Here is an 18399-nt window from a genome sequence, read left to right as displayed (position 1 = left end):
ACATGCACCAACACACACTATTGCCATGTCCCCAGCATCATCTGCAATCCATGGACAATTGTCAACCTCTGGATGACACAGACTTATCCTACAATGCTCAGATACTGCTAAATTGGTCAGAGGCCTAATTTTACTAGCGCCGTCTGATGCGCTGTGTACCAGAGTTGTTTAGGGTGGTACACTATTCGTAATATAGACAGATTCAGATGCTGGTTTCTATTTTCTGTAACAAGGTGAGGACTTGGATGCAGCTGCATGGAGGTGTGAGGAGGGGGGGCCCAATGAGAGGGGTTTGGGGTGAGGGTGTTAAATGCATGTCACAGCTATCTGCATGAGGAATGTGCCTGCTTTAGAACTAAGGGAGAGGAAGATGGGCTTACTGTGCTGCCCGAGGCTTTGGGAGGCTTCAGATGTATTTTATTATTAAATGTCACCAACTTCACCAGAAATACATTATACAAGAATAAACAAAGTGTTGTTTTATAAGATCCAGGCTTCTGTGATGCTTTGGGTCCGAATCATTGTCAGGGATGACATGATGTCCAGCGCCAGTGGGATCACTTCCTCAGTCATTTTAATATGTTGAACAACCATGGTAATGCTCTTATAACCAGTGGACCTTTAATTGATGCATGTATTCAGTTATGTTACACTTGTGCCTTGTTTCCTTCACCTGTTCACATGCCTCATATTGACAATTAAGTGTTCTCCACTTCCCTCCACCCGGTGCCCGCAGACAAAAAAAAAGACAGTACTCAATGATCAAGTCCATCTTTCAGGTCTGCATATATTTCAAATGGTAGCATTCATTCTGTCAGAATGGAAATGTCAGGGAGAGGAAAGATCTAGAAGATTCTAGGGGGAACCAAATGGCTACAGGTAAAGGACATTTAGCATTTTATCCTATTTCGTGGATCCATCTTAGTGCCTCCTGAAAGGTAAGACTAGAGAGAGTCAGGGTCATACATAGTGACATGCTATGGGCCGGTTTACCAGATAAAGATTAAGGACCCAATTAAATCTGTATCGCTGAATCGTTACAAATTGCGCGATCGAAATGTAAAGGTAAATTCCGGTTGAACCGACATATGCAGCGTTTACACTAACGCGGGACCGTTGCCTTGAAATTTCAATCACGCTATAACACAGAACTTCCACAACACCGATTGAATAGAGCCCTAAATCTAGTACTGGATTTAAAAATTATGCTCAATGGAGATTCTCCATTGAAAGTGCTTTTTAGTCCAGGACTAAACTTAATCTGGGTCTGTGCAAGCAGCCCATATTTCCAGTCAACCTTCAAACTTTGTTCTATTGACCACATCATCCTCCCATTGATATTCTGTTCACACCCTACTGTACAAGGAACCCGGGATCAGACACAGAGAAACAGAAACAGAGGGGGGAAATTATAATCTAAAAAATATATTTATATGTTTATATATATTTACGAGGTATGTATCCACAAAAAAAGAAAACACAAAAAAGTACAAATTGAGCAGTCTTTTTCCAAACGCAACCTATCTCGTGACATAAAGCCCCTCTTTAATAATAATAATAATAATAATAATAATGAATAATTAATTAGCTAAATAAAACCAGGATGAAGCGATGCTCCCAAAACCCTGCCCTCTTCGTCAGAGCCTTTAGTCCAGCTCTCCGTCCCTCTGAGACATCTTTATGTTCAGTCTCCTCATTAGGAGTCCAAAAGCACCAAAGCCTCCTGGCCACATGGTGGCGCTGTGCTGCACTGGCTGGCTACTGTACTGCACTCTACTAACCCTTCTTCAATCACATCCATCTTTGCATAAAAAAATAAAAAGGCAAAAACCTTTGAATGACCCCCCCCCTCCTGTAACCGTTGCTATGCAGAAAGCGTTTCCCAGTTCCCCCTCCAACCTTGTCTCCAGGTGGGATGGGGGTCAGGTTTGGGTTGGGGGTGATGGGGTGGAAGGGGGGCGTCCGCCGCTGCAGCTCAAAGATGTCTTTGTGCAACAAAACTAAGATTAAACTGAAGGAGAAGAAAACAAAACAATGGCAGCAGGCAGGCAGGTCTCCTCCTGGCAGGCCATTGGATTGTTAGTTGTGTTGTTAGGGGCAACGACATCGGAGACTGCTCTCGTAGGGTCACGCCAGATACTGCTGCATTGCTGTCTTCGCCCTGAAAGAGAGCGAGAGAGAGTCAGTATCCTACAACACAATGAGTGTGCATGTGTTTGTGTCAATAGGAGAGAGAAACTGAAGGAAAGCGGGAGCGATCAGAAGTGTGTGTGGCTGTGTCAGACCTGTCACAGAGGTTGGGGTCTGAGGCCTGGGTGAGTTTGTGCAGGATGTCTACAAAGCCCAACTCCCTCAGCTTGTCCTGACGCTCCTGGGAACCTGAACAGAAAGAGACACCGACGTAGGAAGGTTAGAGAGGAGGATGTTGGAGCCAGAGGCAGAGACCCGGTCCAACAGTGTTTACTCAAAACAGATGAAAACCATTGATGTAGTGGAGCATAAATGCGTTATGTTGCCGTAATGCATAACTTGATTCACTTTATACCACTACATCCATGAAACTACCACTAGCCCTAACTAACACAAACGCTTTGAACATCTGTGTTTCCACACTCCCCCGCAGTCCCCCCCAGCTTGTGACAACCTGTCATGGCGTTGGCCTCACCGTCCTCCTCGTTCCAGATCAGGTTGGAGATACAGAAGGTGGCCGCCAGCTGGAGCTTCACATTAGAGTGAGCCTGAGAGGATATCACAGAGGAAATGTCAGTACTTGCTTAAGATATGTCAACAATATATGCAAAGAGAGATGGTCAAACTCGTTCTAAATAAAAATGATCACACATGGATACAGGCAAATATGAAGGTTGACAGAGTTCAGTGAACCTCTTTAAGCCTGATCACTTGTCGAGAATTAAGTATAGCTACAGTGGCTAATGGAGGGAAGAGACTCTACCATGTAATATTTGATTTTCTGGAGGATGTCGTCATTGGTCATGATGAGTTCCTTGGCTGTGTTGCCATCGGCAATGTTGGCTAGGATACAGAGTGTCTGAAACACAGACAGCAGCTCTGTCCTGAAGTGTTTCTCAAGACAAAAGTAGGGTTGCAGAACTGCTAACTTCTCAGAAATTTACAGGTTTTCTAGAAATTGGAGCACTCCTGGAATTAGGAAATAAGCAAGGAGGGAATAATCAAACTGGAAAACCTGGGAATTTGGGATTAAGTGAATGAAATATTGCAACCCTACATCAAAGTGTTCATGGTATAGTAAGCTGAAGGGGGGGGGGTCATACCTGTTCCTTGACCTCGATGCTGTGTTCTCCCTCGAGGATTAGAGTGACTGCCTGCATGATCTGCTTCCCATGAGAACTCATGACCTGGTCTATATGCTGGGAGACAGAAGGGAGAGGAGGTTAGAGAAAGAGAGCGATCAAGCGGGATAGAGTATGAAAAGGCGAGACAATGTGCGTGTGAGACTTGAGATGATTAAAAGCAGAGTCTGAGTGTCTGTGTCTGACGACTGCAGTACCGAAAGAGAAATACAAAACCTGACCAAACAAGCCTCAGCTTCCTTTGGAAGGCTCAGGAGAATGGTCTTCCAGAACAAAAGGCCTCAACCTTCACACAAAAATATCTGTTTACCAGGAAGTGATCATGACAACTCTCCTCTACAGCTGCAAGACGTGGACCATCTACACTCACAACATCAGGATGCTGGAGGCCTTTCACATCAGGTGCCTTTAGTGCACCCTGTGGATAACCTTGCGTGACCGGGAGCCCTGTATGGCCAGCTCTGCAGAGGGTCAGGGGAGGCGCTACAAAGACCAACTGTAGACCATAACGGAAAAGTGCAGGCTTAACCCTACCCAGCTGGAGGGCACTGCCCCTGAACGCTCCATCTGGCGTCAGCTCTACCAGCAAGGAGTGCAGAAGCTTGAGAAGGACAGGAACGGGCTACGGAGAAGAAAGCGCCTCAAGAGACATGAAGCCAGGAATGCACCTAGACCCCCCCAATCGGAGAATCTACATGCCCTGTCTGCAACAGACGATGTGGGTCAATGATTGGACTTAAGTCACACAGACTACCTTAAGTGTGTGTGTCTCTGTGCCAGTCTTACGGGTCGTGTGGAGAGCAGGTTCCGTAGCAGGCCCAGGGTCTTCATCAGGACGTTAGAGTCAGGGTCAGAAAGCAGACGGAAGAGCTGCTCTGTTCCCAACGCTCTCACAATCTCCCCCTTCACCTTCTGGTCCGCCTGGAATGCCATGTTCTACACACACAATAATGAAGGTGTAGGTTAGACACACACCTTCTATAGTAGGGTTGCGCAGTTACAGAAACTTTACCAAAGTTCCAGTTGGAAGATTCTCAGTTGAAGGGTTGCCTCACTGCTTATGCTCTACTGACTGAGAATCAATGGAGCAAGGCAGTACAGTGGTGAGAGCAGAGCAAGTCAGTACAGTGGTGAGAGCAGAGCAAGTCAGTAAAGTGGTGAGAGCAGAGCAAGGCAGTACAGTGGTGAGAGCAGAGCAAGTCAGTAAAGTGGTGAGAGCAGAGCAAGTCAGTACAGTGGTGAGAGCAGAGCAAGTCAGTACAGTGGTGAGAGCAAGTCAGTACAGTGGTGAGAGCAGAGCAAGTCAGTACAGTGGTGAGAGCAGAGCAAGTCAGTACAGTGGTGAGAGCAGAGCAAGGCAGTACAGTGGTGAGAGCAGAGCAAGGCAGTACAGTGGTGAGAGCAGAGCAAGGCAGTACAGTGGTGAGAGCAGAGCAAGGCAGTACAGTGGTGAGAGCAGAGCAAGGCAGTACAGTGGTGAGAGCAGAGCAAGGCAGTACAGTGGTGAGAGCAGAGCAAGTCAGTACAGTGGTGAGAGCAGAGCAAGTCAGTAGTGGTGAGAGCAGAGCAAGTCAGTACAGTGGTGAGAGCAGAGCAAGTCAGTACAGTGGTGAGAGCAGAGCAAGTCAGTACAGTGGTGAGAGCAGAGCAAGGCAGTACAGTGGTGAGAGCAGAGCAAGGCAGTACAGTGGTGAGAGCAGAGCAAGGCAGTACAGTGGTGAGAGCAGAGCAAGGCAGTACAGTGGTGAGAGCAGAGCAAGTCAGTACAGTGGTGAGAGCAGAGCAAGTCAGTACAGTGGTGAGAGCAGAGCAAGTCAGTACAGTGGTGAGAGCAGAGCAAGGCAGTAAAGTGGTGAGAGCAGAGCAAGGCAGTAAAGTGGTGAGAGCAGAGCAAGGCAGTAAAGTGGTGAGAGCAGAGCAAGGCAGTAAAGTGGTGACTCACCATTAGAGCCCAGATGCCGTTGACCCTCAGGGCTGGACTATCACTCTGGGTCAGACTGCATAGTAACTCTATCACCCCTGACTCCAAGATGGGCTGCAGACATACACAAAACATATGCACTTACTCCCACTGGTCATGCTAAATTGCAGGTTCACAACCTGACAGCTAATGTTTGGTCCTAAAACATCAAGAAAAAAAATATGAACACACACACACAACCAGTCAAAGGTTTGGACACACCTACTCATTCAAGTGTTTTTCTTGATTTTTACAATTTTCTACATTGTAGAATAATAGTGAAGACATAAAAAACTATGAAATAACACATATGGAATCATGTAGTAACCAAAAAAGTGTGAAACAAATCCAAATATATTTTATATTTGAGATTCTTCAAAAGTAGCCACCCTTTGCCTTGAAGACAGCTCTGCACACTCTTGGCATTCTCTCAACCAGCTACACCTGGAATGCTTTACCAACAATCTTGAAGGAGTTCCCACATATGCTGAGCACAGGCTGCTTTTCATTCACTCTGCAGTCCAACTCATCACAAACCATCTAAATTGGGTTGAAGTCAGCTGATTGTGGTGGCCAGGTCATCTGATGCAGCACTCCATCACTCTTCTTCTTGGTAAAATATCCCTTACAGAGCCTAGAGGTGTGTTGGGTCATTGCCCTGTTGAAAAACAAATGATAGTCCCACTAAGCTCAGACCAGATGAGATGGCATATTGCTGCAGAATGCTGTGGTATCCATGCTGGTTAAGTGTGCCTTGAATTCTAAATAAATCACTGACAGTGTCATCAGCAAAGCACCCCCACACCACCTCCTCCATGCTTCACGGTGGGAACCATACATGCGGAGATCATCCATTCACCTACTCTGCGTCTTACAAAAACACGGAGGTTGGAACCAAAAATTGCAAATTTGGGCTCATCAGACCAAAGTACAGATTCCACATGTTTCATTGCACGTGTTTCTTGGCCCAAGCAAGTCTCTTCTTATTGGTGTCCTTTAGTAGTGGTTTCTTTGCAGCAATTCAACCCTGAAATCCTGATTCATGCAGTCTCCTCTGAACAGTTGATGTTGAGATGTGTCTGTTACTTGAACTCAGAAGCATTTATTTGGGCTGCAATCTGAGGTGCAGTTAACTCTTAATGAACTTATCCTCTGCAGCAGAGCTACCTCTAGGTCTTCCTTTCCTGTGGCGGTCCTCATGCAGTTCCATCATAGCGCTTGGTTTTTGCGACTGCACTTGAACTTCTAAAGTTATTGACATTTTCCAGATTGACTGATCTTCATGTCTTAGTAATGATGGACTGTCATTTCTCTTTGCTTATTTGATTAAAGTAATGGACTGTCATTTCTCTTTGCTTATTTGAGCTGCTCTTTTCATAATATGGACTTCGTCTTTTACCAAATAGGGCTATCTTCTGTAGTGTAACACTTTTTTGGTTACTTCATGATTCCATATGTGTTATTTTAAAGTTTTGATGTCTTAACTATTATTTCTACAATGTAGAAAATATTAAAAATAAAGAAACCCTTAAATGAGTAGGTGTCCAAACTTTTGACATTCAACTTTACTGAGCTGTGTTCGTCTACCAATCATGAAGCTAGCTAGGTAGCAGTGTTGTATTGCTAGCTAGGTAGCGGTAGTAGTGTTGTATTGCCAGCTAGGTAGCAGTGTTGTATTGCTAGCTAGGTAGCAGTGTTGTATTGCTAGCTAGGTAGCAGTAGTAGTGTTGTATTGCCAGCTAGGTAGCAGTAGTGGTGGTGTATTGCTGTCTGCTGGTCTCACCTCTTTGCTGGGTGAAAACTCCAGTAGCAGGTTGCATAGTGTAGAAGAGGCCATAACCAACACCTCGTCTGGAGCGTTCTGTAACAACTACACACAGCAGAGAAGAGACGTACAGTCTCACTACGAAGGCCATGTACTTTGCAGCATACATAGATCATTTGTATAGTAAGTAGTCTTGTATGGTGAGAAAGAGACCCCTTGGTACAGACCTTCATAAGCGGCTTCCATACGGCGTGGTCATGAAAACTAGTCCTCAACTGCTGGACTGACCGGGACAGACTGTGAAGACACCTGGACACAGAGGAAGAGTCAATATCACAACAGGCACACACGGCTACCATTTGAGAGTCAGATGTAAGGAGATCTTCTTAGGCTAAGAAGGGAACAGAATGTGACAGGACACTCAGGATGTCACAGCACCCTCAGTGGAGCGGTAGGGATGTTATCAGTACCTGACGGCAGCAAGCCGCACCTTGACGCTGGATTCTGACAGACCACTCACTATCCTGTCCATCATGTTCTCTGTCTCTGTGATCTGAGGAGGAGAGAGACGGGGGGGTGTTAGGAAGAGGACACGGACACATTTCTAAAGGCGGCTGGGTAGGGGTGCGTGTGTGTACTGTTGAGTGAAAGCCACCTTCTTGCGGATATCTTCGTCGTTGGAGCCCAGTGAGGCGTACAGTTTAAAGGCAGCTTGTCTCAGCTCGTGAGCATGCTTCAGGTCGTGATCCAACTGCAGATAAAGACAATTCAATATTTGGTGCGAGGTAAGAGAGTTAGAGGTTTTTGTCCAAAGTAAGGAATGTGGTGTTCTTTTCTCACAACAGTGTCTGGGTTTTCCTGACGGTAACAGTTTTCTCTGCCTTGTAAGATTGCCTGGCTAGGTTAAATGAGTAAAGTCCAGTGTCTCACCCTCTTGATGTCAGTGATGGCGCTGACAGAGCTGGGGTATTTGAAGTAGTCAGCCAGCATGGCCACTAGGTGGTCGGTTACACTGGCGATCCTCTGCAGCTCCACATCAGGCTCCATCAGGTAGGCCAGGGTCTCTGCCCCCTCCACACGCTCCTCCAACAACCTCTCCTTACTGCACATCCTCACCAGGCACGGCAGGGTCTACACAGGGATGGAACAAGGATTATACACACACACAGGGAAGACACTACACACAACAGAAAGGCTAGACTCAACATACATCACACACATACCAGTACCAGACAAGTCATAAGATGAGTGCACAAGACACGCAAAATGGTATAATCACCTTTAAAACGATGCAGCTGTCATCTGTCCTAATGGCTCCTGCTCGACACATGTATGTTAGACTGGGGGAGAGGAGGAAAGCAAAGGGTGAGCGAGAGGGGGAAAATAGATTATCTTCCCGAAACTAAAACACTTGAGATTCTTACTTTAATAGTCCGCGGAAAAACATAAACTTTACAGTTACTACAACACTGTCAATGGAAGCATACTTCTTTTAATAGTCAAGTGAAGGAAACACTCACTCACCACTTGGCTGCTGTGAGCTGCATGTCAATGGGCTGATCCCTTTGCATCATTCTGACAAATACCTGAGAGAGCAGCTCCTCATCCACCAACACTGAGAACAGAGAGGAGAACATTGATTTTCATAGTAACTTCATTATACAATATTGTCACCATCTGACAAACTTTTTGCTACCATGACGATACCAATATAATGCCAAGAATAGAACTCTTCTGACACAGAGTGAAGAATATAGCTGGTAGCTGTCCCAGTCAGGTCCCAAAGCAGCAGCAAGAGACAGACAGACATAAATAGAAGGGGAAATAAAGCCCCTCACCATTCACCAGTGTCATGGAGACCTGAGTGTTCTCATAGGCCAGGACCGAGAAGCATTTTAATGCCTGCATCCGTACCTGTATAGGATGAGAGCAAAAAGAAAGAAAGAAAAGAATGAGAGAAGAGGGGGGAAGAGAGTGAGAGAGAGACATAGTAATATAAAAAGGTCAGAGATGGTAGTACTGAGATCGGGGTGAGAAGTAGTTTCAAAGACTACCTTATAGGAGGGAGAGATGAGAAGAGGAGCAATGTTCTGGATGGCCCCGTGGTTAAACAGAACCGTCTGGTGCTCCGGAGTCTACAAAACACACACACTGAGTAATTCTTCAGACAGACTTTTTTTTAAATGATAGTTTATCTGATGATTGACCTTTAACATGTAGTGTCTTCGGTCTTCTATTACAATACTGTAAATCTTTCTGTAATGTGAAGTGTTTTAAATGAGTGCTGGTGTACTGACCTTGCAGCAGTGGGAGAAGATCTGGGTGATGTACTCCTGCGTCCGCTGTGACCGACTCAGCAGGGACATGAGGTGGGGGATCACAGTGGGGTCCTGACAAGGTGTAACACAGTGTTACTGCACGCAAGCACACCCCCCCAGTGTTACTGCACACACACCCCCACACCAGTGTTACTGCACGCAAGCACACCCCCCCCCAGTGTTACTGCACGCAAGCACACACACACACACACACACCCCCCCCAGTGTTACTGTGCGCGCGCGCGCGCACACACACACACACCCAGTGTTACTGTGCGCACACACACCCACCCCCAGTGTTACTGCGCACACACCCAGTGTTACTGTGCGCACCCGCCCACCCCCAGTGTTACTGTGCGCACCCGCCCAGTGTTACTGTGCGCACCCGCCCAGTGTTACTGTGCGCACCCGCCCAGTGTTACTGTGCGCACCCCCCCAGTGTTACTGTGCGCACCCCCCCAGTGTTACTGCGCACACACACCCGCCCAGTGTTACTGCGCACACACACCCGCCCAGTGTTACTGCGCACACACACCCACCCACACCCAGTGTTACTGTGCACACAAACCCACCCACCCAGTGTTACTGTGCACACACACCCACCCACCCAGTGTTACCGTGCACACACACACACCCACCCACCCACCCAGTGTTACTGTGCACACACACACACACCCACCCACCCAGTGTTACTGTGCACACACACACCCACCCACCCAGTGTTACTGTGCACACACACACCCACCCAGTGTTACTGTGCACACACACACACACCCAGTGTTACTGTGCACACACACACACCCACCCAGTGTTACTGTGCACACACACACACCCACCCAGTGTTACTGTGCACACACACACACCCACCCAGTGTTACTGTGCACACACACACCCACCCAGTGTTACTGTGCACACCCAGTGCGCACACACCCAGTGTTACTGTGCGCACACACCCAGTGTTACTGTGCGCACACACCCAGTGTTACTGTGCGCACACACCCAGTGTTACTGTGCGCACACACCCAGTGTTACTGTGCGCACACACCCAGTGTTACTGTGCGCACACACCCAGTGTTACTGTGCGCACACACCCAGTGTTACTGTGCGCACACACCCAGTGTTACTGTGCGCACACACCCAGTGTTACTGTGCACCCACCCAGTGTTACTGTGCACCCACCCAGTGTTACTGTGCACCCACACCCACCCAGTGTTACTGTGCACACACACCCACCCAGTGTTACTGTGCACACACACCCACCCAGTGTTACTGTGCACACACACCCACCCAGTGTTACTGTGCACACACACCCACCCAGTGTTACTGTGCACACACACCCACCCAGTGTTACTGTGCACACACACACACCCAGTGTTACTGTGCACACACACACACCCAGTGTTACTGTGCGCACACACCCAGTGTTACTGTGCGCACACACCCAGTGTTACTGTGCGCACACACCCAGTGTTACTGTGCGCACACACACCCAGTGTTACTGTGCGCACACACCCAGTGTTACTGTGCACACACCCACACACCCAGTGTTACTGTGCACACACCCAGTGTTACTGTGCACCCACCCAGTGTTACTGTGCACACACACCCAGTGTTACTGTGCACCCACCCAGTGTTACTGTGCACACACACCCACCCACCCAGTGTTACTGTGCGCGCACACCCAGTGTTACTGTGCGCGCACACCCAGTGTTACTGTGCGCGCACACCCAGTGTTACTGTGCGCGCACACCCAGTGTTACTGTGCGCGCACACCCAGTGTTACTGTGCGCGCACACCCAGTGTTACTGTGCGCGCACACCCAGTGTTACTGTGCACGCACACCCAGTGTTACTGTGCACGCACACCCAGTGTTACTGTGCACACACACCCAGTGTTACTGTGCACACACACCCAGTGTTACTGTGCACACACACCCAGTGTTACTGTGCACACACACCCAGTGTTACTGTGCACACACACCCACCCACCCAGTGTTACTGTGCGCACCCACCCAGTGTTACTGTGCGCACCCACCCAGTGTTACTGTGCGCACCCACCCAGTGTTACTGTGCGCACCCACCCAGTGTTACTGTGCGCACCCACCCAGTGTTACTGTGCGCACCCACCCAGTGTTACTGTGCGCACCCACCCAGTGTTACTGTGCGCACACACCCAGTGTTACTGTGCGCACACACCCAGTGTTACTGTGCACACACACACCCAGTGTTACTGTGCACACACACACCCAACCAGTGTTACTGTGCACACACACACCCAACCAGTGTTACTGTGCACACACACACCCAACCAGTGTTACTGTGCACACACACACCCAGTGTTACTGTGCACACACACACCCAGTGTTACTGTGCACACACACACCCAGTGATACTGTGCACACACACACCCAGTGTTACTGTGCACACACACACACCCAGTGTTACTGTGCACACACACACACCCAGTGTTACTGTGCACACACACACACCCAACCAGTGTTACTGTGCACACACACACACCCAACCAGTGTTACTGTGCACACACACACACCCAACCAGTGTTACTGTGCACACACACACACCCAACCAGTGTTACTGTGCACACACACCCACACCCAGTGTTACTGTGCACACACACACCCACACCCAGTGTTACTGTGCACACACACACCCACACCCAGTGTTACTGTGCACACACACACCCACACCCAGTGTTACTGTGCACACACACACACACACACCCAGTGTTACTGTGCACACACACACACACACCCAGTGTTACTGTGCACACACACACACACACACACCCACACCCAGTGTTACTGTACACACACACACACACACACCCACACCCAGTGTTACTGTGCACACACACACACACACACACCCACACCCAGTGTTACTGTGCACACACACACACACCCAGTGTTACTGTGCACACACACCCAGTGTTACTGTGCACACACACCCAGTGTTACTGTGCACACACACCCAGTGTTACTGTGCACACACACCCAGTGTTACTGTGCACACACACCCAGTGTTACTGTGCACACACACCCAGTGTTACTGTGCACACACCCACACCAACACCCAGTGTTACTGTGCACACACACACACCCACACCCAGTGTTACTGTGCACACACACACACCCACACCCAGTGTTACTGTGCACACACACACACACACACACCCACACCCAGTGTTACTGTGCACACACACAGTGTTACTGTGCACACACACACACACACACACACACAGTGTTACTGTGCACACACACACACACAGTGTTACTGTGCACACACACACCCCAGTTAGACACAACACATCACTAAGAATAGTGATGGCATGTTACACCATATCAATGGTATGTGTGTCAGAGTGAGTGTATTGGGGGGGGGGGGGGAATAGACACAGAAAGAGAAGAGTGAGAGAGACTTACAGTGTAGAGCAGCTGCACTGGGGTGACTGGACTGATGAAGACTGTCCTGAGGCAGCGTAGACAAGCCTCGATGAAGATCAGGTCTGGACATAGGAGACCTGCAGAGAGACACACTTGCTATGAGAGAGAATGAGTATGTGTTTCCTCAGTCAGAGCGCTGTCCTGTCAGTGAGTTATGAGTGAAAGACTAACATTGGTCAGCACGTCACTCTTAGTGTGAGTGATTGTGTGTGAGTGTGTATGGATTTGTCTGTGTTATGCCCACCTTGCAGTAGGGCAGGGATGATGTGACAGTCAACCAGGGACTTGATGTTGTTCTCAGTGCCCATGGCCAGACTGCCCAGCACCACCGCACACTCTGCCCTCAGCTCTGAGCTGGACGAGCCCTGCTGGAGCAGATACAGTAACCTGGGGAGAGACACACACAGTCAACGCTGCCATTCAATTGGGCTTGGAGATTGGGTTGAGGGGAGGGGAAAGAAGGAGAAAGAGGGAGATGGGAAAACAGGTGAAGGGAGAGAAACACCTGGGCACAGCTCCCAGGACAATCAGGTTGGCTTTCTGTTTGTTGTTTCCGATGACAGCATTCTTCATGTCACTGTGAACACACACAGGATCAGAGTCAGATGTGTGGAGCTTCCTCAGCATGTTACCAACAGCCACAATAACAACAACACTTGACAGAGTTCAACCACAGTAGCAATCATATCACCTACGCTAAACCACACAAGTCTGAACACTAACGCTAACAGCCACAGGTTCAACTGAGAAACATCATTGCTGTTCAAGCTTGTTAACATGTTGCTTTGAGGATAGAATTCTGAACATCACACACCACTTATATAAGCCAATAACATACAGTACCAGTCAAACCTACGCATTCAAGGGTTTTTCTTCAATTTGTACTATTTTCTACATTGTAGAATAATAGTGTAGACATCAAAATATGAAATAACACATAATGGAATCATGTATTAACCAAAAATGGGTTAAACAAATCAAAATATATTTGAGATTTTTCAAAGTAGCCACCCTTTGTCTTGATGACAGCTTTGCACACACTTGGCATTCTCTCAACCAGCTTCATGAAGTAGTCACCTGGAATACATTTCAATTAACAGGTGTGCCTTGATAAAAGTTAGTGGAATATCTTTCCTTCTTAATGCGTTTGAGCAAATCAGTTGTGTTGTGACAAGGTAGGGGTGGTATACAGAAGAGAGCACTATTTGGTGAAAGACCAAGTCCACATTACGGCAAGAACAGCTCATATAAGCAAAGAGATACGACAGTCCATTACTTTAAGACATGAAGGTCAGTCAATACGGAACATTTTAAGAGCGTTTCCCGCAGTTCTCAAAAATGGCTTTTAGGAGGACCGCCACAGGAAAGGAAGATTCAGAGTTACCTGTGCTGCAGAGGATAAGTTTATTAGAGTAAACTGAACCTCATATTGCAGCCCAAATAAATGCTTCACCGAGTTCAAGTAACAGACATATCAACTGTTAAGAGGAGACTGCGTGAATCAGGCCTTCATGGTCGAATTGCTTTAACTAACTCAGAGAGGCTGCTTACTACACCGAGACCCAATCACTGGCCACTTTAATATTGTTTACATATATATGAGTAATGTAATATCTACATACTGTATTTTATAATATATATTGCATCTTGCCTATGCCGCTCGGCCATCGCTCATCCATATGTACATATTCTCATTCACCCCTTTTAGATGTGTGTGTATTAGGTAGTTGGGAAATTGTTAGATTACTTGTTAGATATTACTGCACTGTCGGAACTAGAAGCACAAGCATTTCGCTACACTCGCATTAACATCTGCTAAACATGTGCCCAATACAATTTGATTTGAAACCACTACTAAAGGACACCAATAATAAAGAAGAGACTTGCTTGGGCCAAGAAACACTAGCAATGGACATTAGACCGGTGGAAATCTGTCCTTTGACACTGCTGTGTCTTTGTGAGAAGCAGAGTAGGTGAATGGATGATCTCCGCATGTATGGTTCCCACCGTGAAGCATGAGGAGGTGGTGTGATGGTGCTTTGCTGGTGACACTGTCAGTGATGTATTTAGAATTCAAGGCACACTTAACCAGCATGGCTACCACAGCATTCTGCAGCAATATGCCATCTCATCTGGTCTGAGCTTAGTGGGACTATCATTTGTTTTTCAACAGGACAATGACCCAACACACCTCCAGACTGTGTAATGGCTATTTGACCAAGGAGTGGAGTGCTGCATCAGATTACCTGGCCTCCTCAATCACCCGACCTCAACCCAATTGAGATGGTTTGGGATCAGTTGGACCGCAGACTGAAGGAAAAGCAGCCAACAAGTGCTCAGCATATGTGGGAACTCCTTCAAGACTGTAGGAAAAGCATTCCAGGTTGAAGCTGGTTGAGAGAATGCGAAGAGTGTGCAAAGCTGTCATCAAGGCAAAGTGTGGCTACTTTTGAAGAATCTCAAATATATTTTGATTTGTTTAACACTTTTGGTTACTACATGATTCCATATGTGTTATTTCATAGTTTGGATGTCTTCACTTTTATTCTACAATGTAGGAAATAGTAAAAATAAAGAAAAACCCTTGAATGAGTAGGTGTGTCCAAACTTTTGACTGGTACTGTATATAAAAGTTATCCAGAGTGCAGAATTCTAACTCTGGTTTGCCAACTGCTGAGACCCTATAGAATGCAATGCATATGACATAAAGATACAAGTAGCTAGATGGAATTAAATAGCCATGAGAAGACGGAGGCCAGTGGAAAAGTACTGCTGCACCAGTCAGGTAAGAAGCGACTCAGCTAGCCATCCAAAACCGTAACCAGAGCTGGGTCTCGGAGTTAAAAATAAAGATGAAAAGATGTCCGACTCCAAGCTGTGCTGAGGCTCTCACTCACACTGCCCAGTGAAACACACTCTCTCAGTCACACACACACTAGCAGAGACCTGGCATACCACACAGCATGAATCACACTGACTGATCGGAGAGAAACACACACCACTGACAGCCAGGTTGTACAGCCACATGTAAACAAAGTGTTCCAAGCAGCTCACACTGAGCATGCTCACATCGCACCTCAAACAAATCAATCATTGACAGACAGCTCCCTCCAGAGCACCAAGAACTGCCTGCTCCACCCGCATACAGATACCAGACTCACACAAGGACAGACAGAGGCCCAAATGGCATCCTATTTCCCATAAGGCTCTGGTCAAAAGTAGTGCACCAAGTAGGGGATAGGGTGCCATTTGGGACGGAAACAAAGATGGACAGACAGGGCAAATATCTATTTTCCTATAGAAAAACCATAGGCTACTACAACACAAGGTAATGTACTTACATGACTCCCTGCAGCACTTTCTGCGGGTCAGGGTCAAAAAGCCTGTCAACATAATGGCGACTGGTGGCCGTGACCTCCTGCATGGTGACAAGAGACAGAACAACAATGAGTCAGCGCTGGCCTCCCTCATCATCCCACTGCTACCACCAACCACACACTCAGCAGAAAGACACCGGCCTGGGCCAGATAGATACTCCATCCCAGAAAAGCCCCTCCTAACGATATGACTGGTCGACAGGCAGTAGGCTACTCTCGTCAAGCTGTAAACTCATCCAGTGCACGAGATGGTCATATGTCACTTGATAACTTTGTTTATGTTTATCATTGAGGGACCGTCCAGAACTTTCCTCACGACTCACTATGTAATAGGTTACTGATGAGCAAAGAGGCACTGCTCTACTATAGCTCTCTTTTAAAAAAATGGGATTTGCAGTGACGTGTGTATTCCTTGTGAATTATACCATATCAGTCATGAGTCAGTAAGGGATCTGAAACAAAGTTCTTTAACAATTAAAGTAGATTACAATTACAGTAGTCCAGATGCAGTTATAGGTGCAGCATCACATTTCAGGTGGGTGAAATGTAAAATTTAAACAATATGATGACTCCTGAACAGCTAATCAAAGGGCTATACCCAGACCCCTCTTTTACGCTGCTGCTATTCTCTGTTAATTATCTATGCATAGTCACTTTAACTCAACCTATATGTACATTTTACCTCAATTACCTCAACTAACCAGTGGCCCAGCACATTGACTCTGTACCGGTACCCCCTGTATATAGCCTCGCTATTGTAATTTTACTGCTGATATTTAAATTATTTGATCATTGTATTTTCTATTTCTTATTTTTTTCTTAAAACATCTTAAAGCATTGTTGGTTAAGGGCTTGTAAGTAAGCATTTCACTGTAAGGTCTCCTGTTGTATTCAGCGCATGTGACAAATAACATTTTATTTTATTTGAATATGACATTTGGCAAATGTTGTTAAACCTAGCTCTGGCTTTGGCCATTTCCTTACAGGTCCTGAAAAACATATCTGTTGACAGACTAACAGGTGGCAAATGAACACATTTTGTTCAAGAGCTGTATAGCTTGCCGTGTATTCATGGCATCTTCATGTATTTCCTCCAAAACCCTGTGATCTGGTCAATGTCACTACCAACAGCATATGGGGGCGTTTCCAGTATGATAACTTTAAACTATCTTGCTAACGTTAGCTTAATAGCTAACTTTATAACATAAGTAAAAATGATAAACGTTAGTCTTAAAAACGTGAAATTCGATTCTCGATCACAAAACTGACAGCAGTTGACACTTGACATAGTTAGCTAGCCTTCTACCCAAAACTGACTCAGACAACTAGCTAGTTCTGTATAGCATGCTACCTAACTAACAGAGTAAGTACGGTTATAGACAGCTAGCCAACTAGGTAGCTAAATCGCGGTTGGTTCCAGCTAGCATAACCTTATTTAATTACACCGTCACTGTTCAATAAAGTTATTAAATGTTGCGGGTTCTCGTTATAATTGGATTCACGTAAATGTCACCGGTTACTAGTTAGCTAGCTAAGTCATTCCGGGTGAACGTCGGGAGACCGCCCTAACTACAGTAGCTAACGTTAGCTAGCTAAATGTTGCAACGCCTGAGTTAGCGTAGCTAGCTAGCAACTTCAGTGCATGCCCTCAACCCACATTGATAACTTGATGCGACACATAGAATGCGTTTCACTATGCAATGCAGTTAGGAAGAATGCAGTGCATAGTAAAAATAAAGTATTTATTAAATAGTATAAGAGCGACTCACAGATAGCACGCTGATGCGGAGAGGGGCCTCCAACAAGCACGCCATCTCTCTTCCCCCTGTCGAGCACCCCAATCGGAGCAGCACTTTCCAAACACTCTGCCCTCCAGACCAGCTGCTCAGATTAAAAAAGTAAATATAGCTAAATCACGCAACACTTTAGAAGCACTTAGTATTTCATGGGTTAGGTGGAGTTAGTCGGGTGTATTTTGTCTGTTTAAGCCACAGATAACGTTTCCTGTGATAATGAAACTATTGTTTATAGTTGCACACTGGCTACATTGCTCGAATGTCAATTTGTGAATCAAGTCAATTAGGTACATTTTGGTTCTAAACGCGCAGATCATTTGAAATTGAAGTTTGGGTGATTCGACAAACATATGATTATTATAAGCATTTATGTTCATATACAAATACG

General features: G+C 46.5%; 1 protein-coding gene across 2 annotated transcripts; it reads right to left on the bottom strand.

Annotated features, from left to right (window-relative positions):
* Positions 1–762: 762 nt before the first annotated feature.
* LOC139546725 (armadillo repeat-containing protein 8) lies at positions 763–18164 on the bottom strand. Of its 2 annotated transcripts, none has more exons than XM_071355443.1 (22): positions 17985–18164; positions 16180–16256; positions 13344–13415; positions 13083–13225; positions 12818–12915; positions 9355–9447; positions 9112–9192; positions 8896–8971; positions 8582–8672; positions 8337–8397; positions 7988–8188; positions 7713–7808; positions 7528–7610; positions 7285–7366; positions 7076–7162; positions 5275–5367; positions 4119–4268; positions 3294–3389; positions 2954–3049; positions 2645–2738; positions 2286–2379; positions 763–2161 (listed from the first exon to the last, which is right to left on the bottom strand). In XM_071355443.1, the coding sequence occupies exons 1-22, from the start codon at positions 18027–18029 to the stop codon at positions 2128–2130; spliced, it is 2043 nt and encodes a 680-aa protein (XP_071211544.1). In that variant the 5' UTR covers positions 18030–18164; the 3' UTR covers positions 763–2127. The 2 variants fall into 2 exon arrangements, with proteins under 2 accessions (XP_071211544.1, XP_071211545.1); XM_071355444.1 differs by having other exon boundaries at positions 2666–2738.
* Positions 18165–18399: the final 235 nt, after the last annotated feature.

This window comes from Salvelinus alpinus, chromosome 20 (assembly GCF_045679555.1).
Source record: "Salvelinus alpinus chromosome 20, SLU_Salpinus.1, whole genome shotgun sequence".
Classification (NCBI taxonomy): Eukaryota; Metazoa; Chordata; class Actinopteri; order Salmoniformes; family Salmonidae; genus Salvelinus; species Salvelinus alpinus.
Note: the sequence above shows the minus strand (reverse complement) of the source record. Positions and strands in the feature narration are given on the sequence as shown.

Excerpts from the sequence above, each read along its gene's own strand:
- LOC139546725 (XM_071355443.1), bottom strand. The coding sequence starts at position 18,029 with ATGGCGTGCTTGTTGGAGGCCCCTCTCCGCATCAGCGTGCTATCT. Across the intron at positions 13,226-13,343 it reads GTCCTGGGAGCTGTGCCCAG|GTTACTGTATCTGCTCCAGC; the intron begins GTGTTTCTCTCC and ends GTCTCTCCCCAG. Across the intron at positions 8,673-8,895 it reads CTCCATGACACTGGTGAATG|TGTTGGTGGATGAGGAGCTG; the intron begins GTGAGGGGCTTT and ends CTCTGTTCTCAG.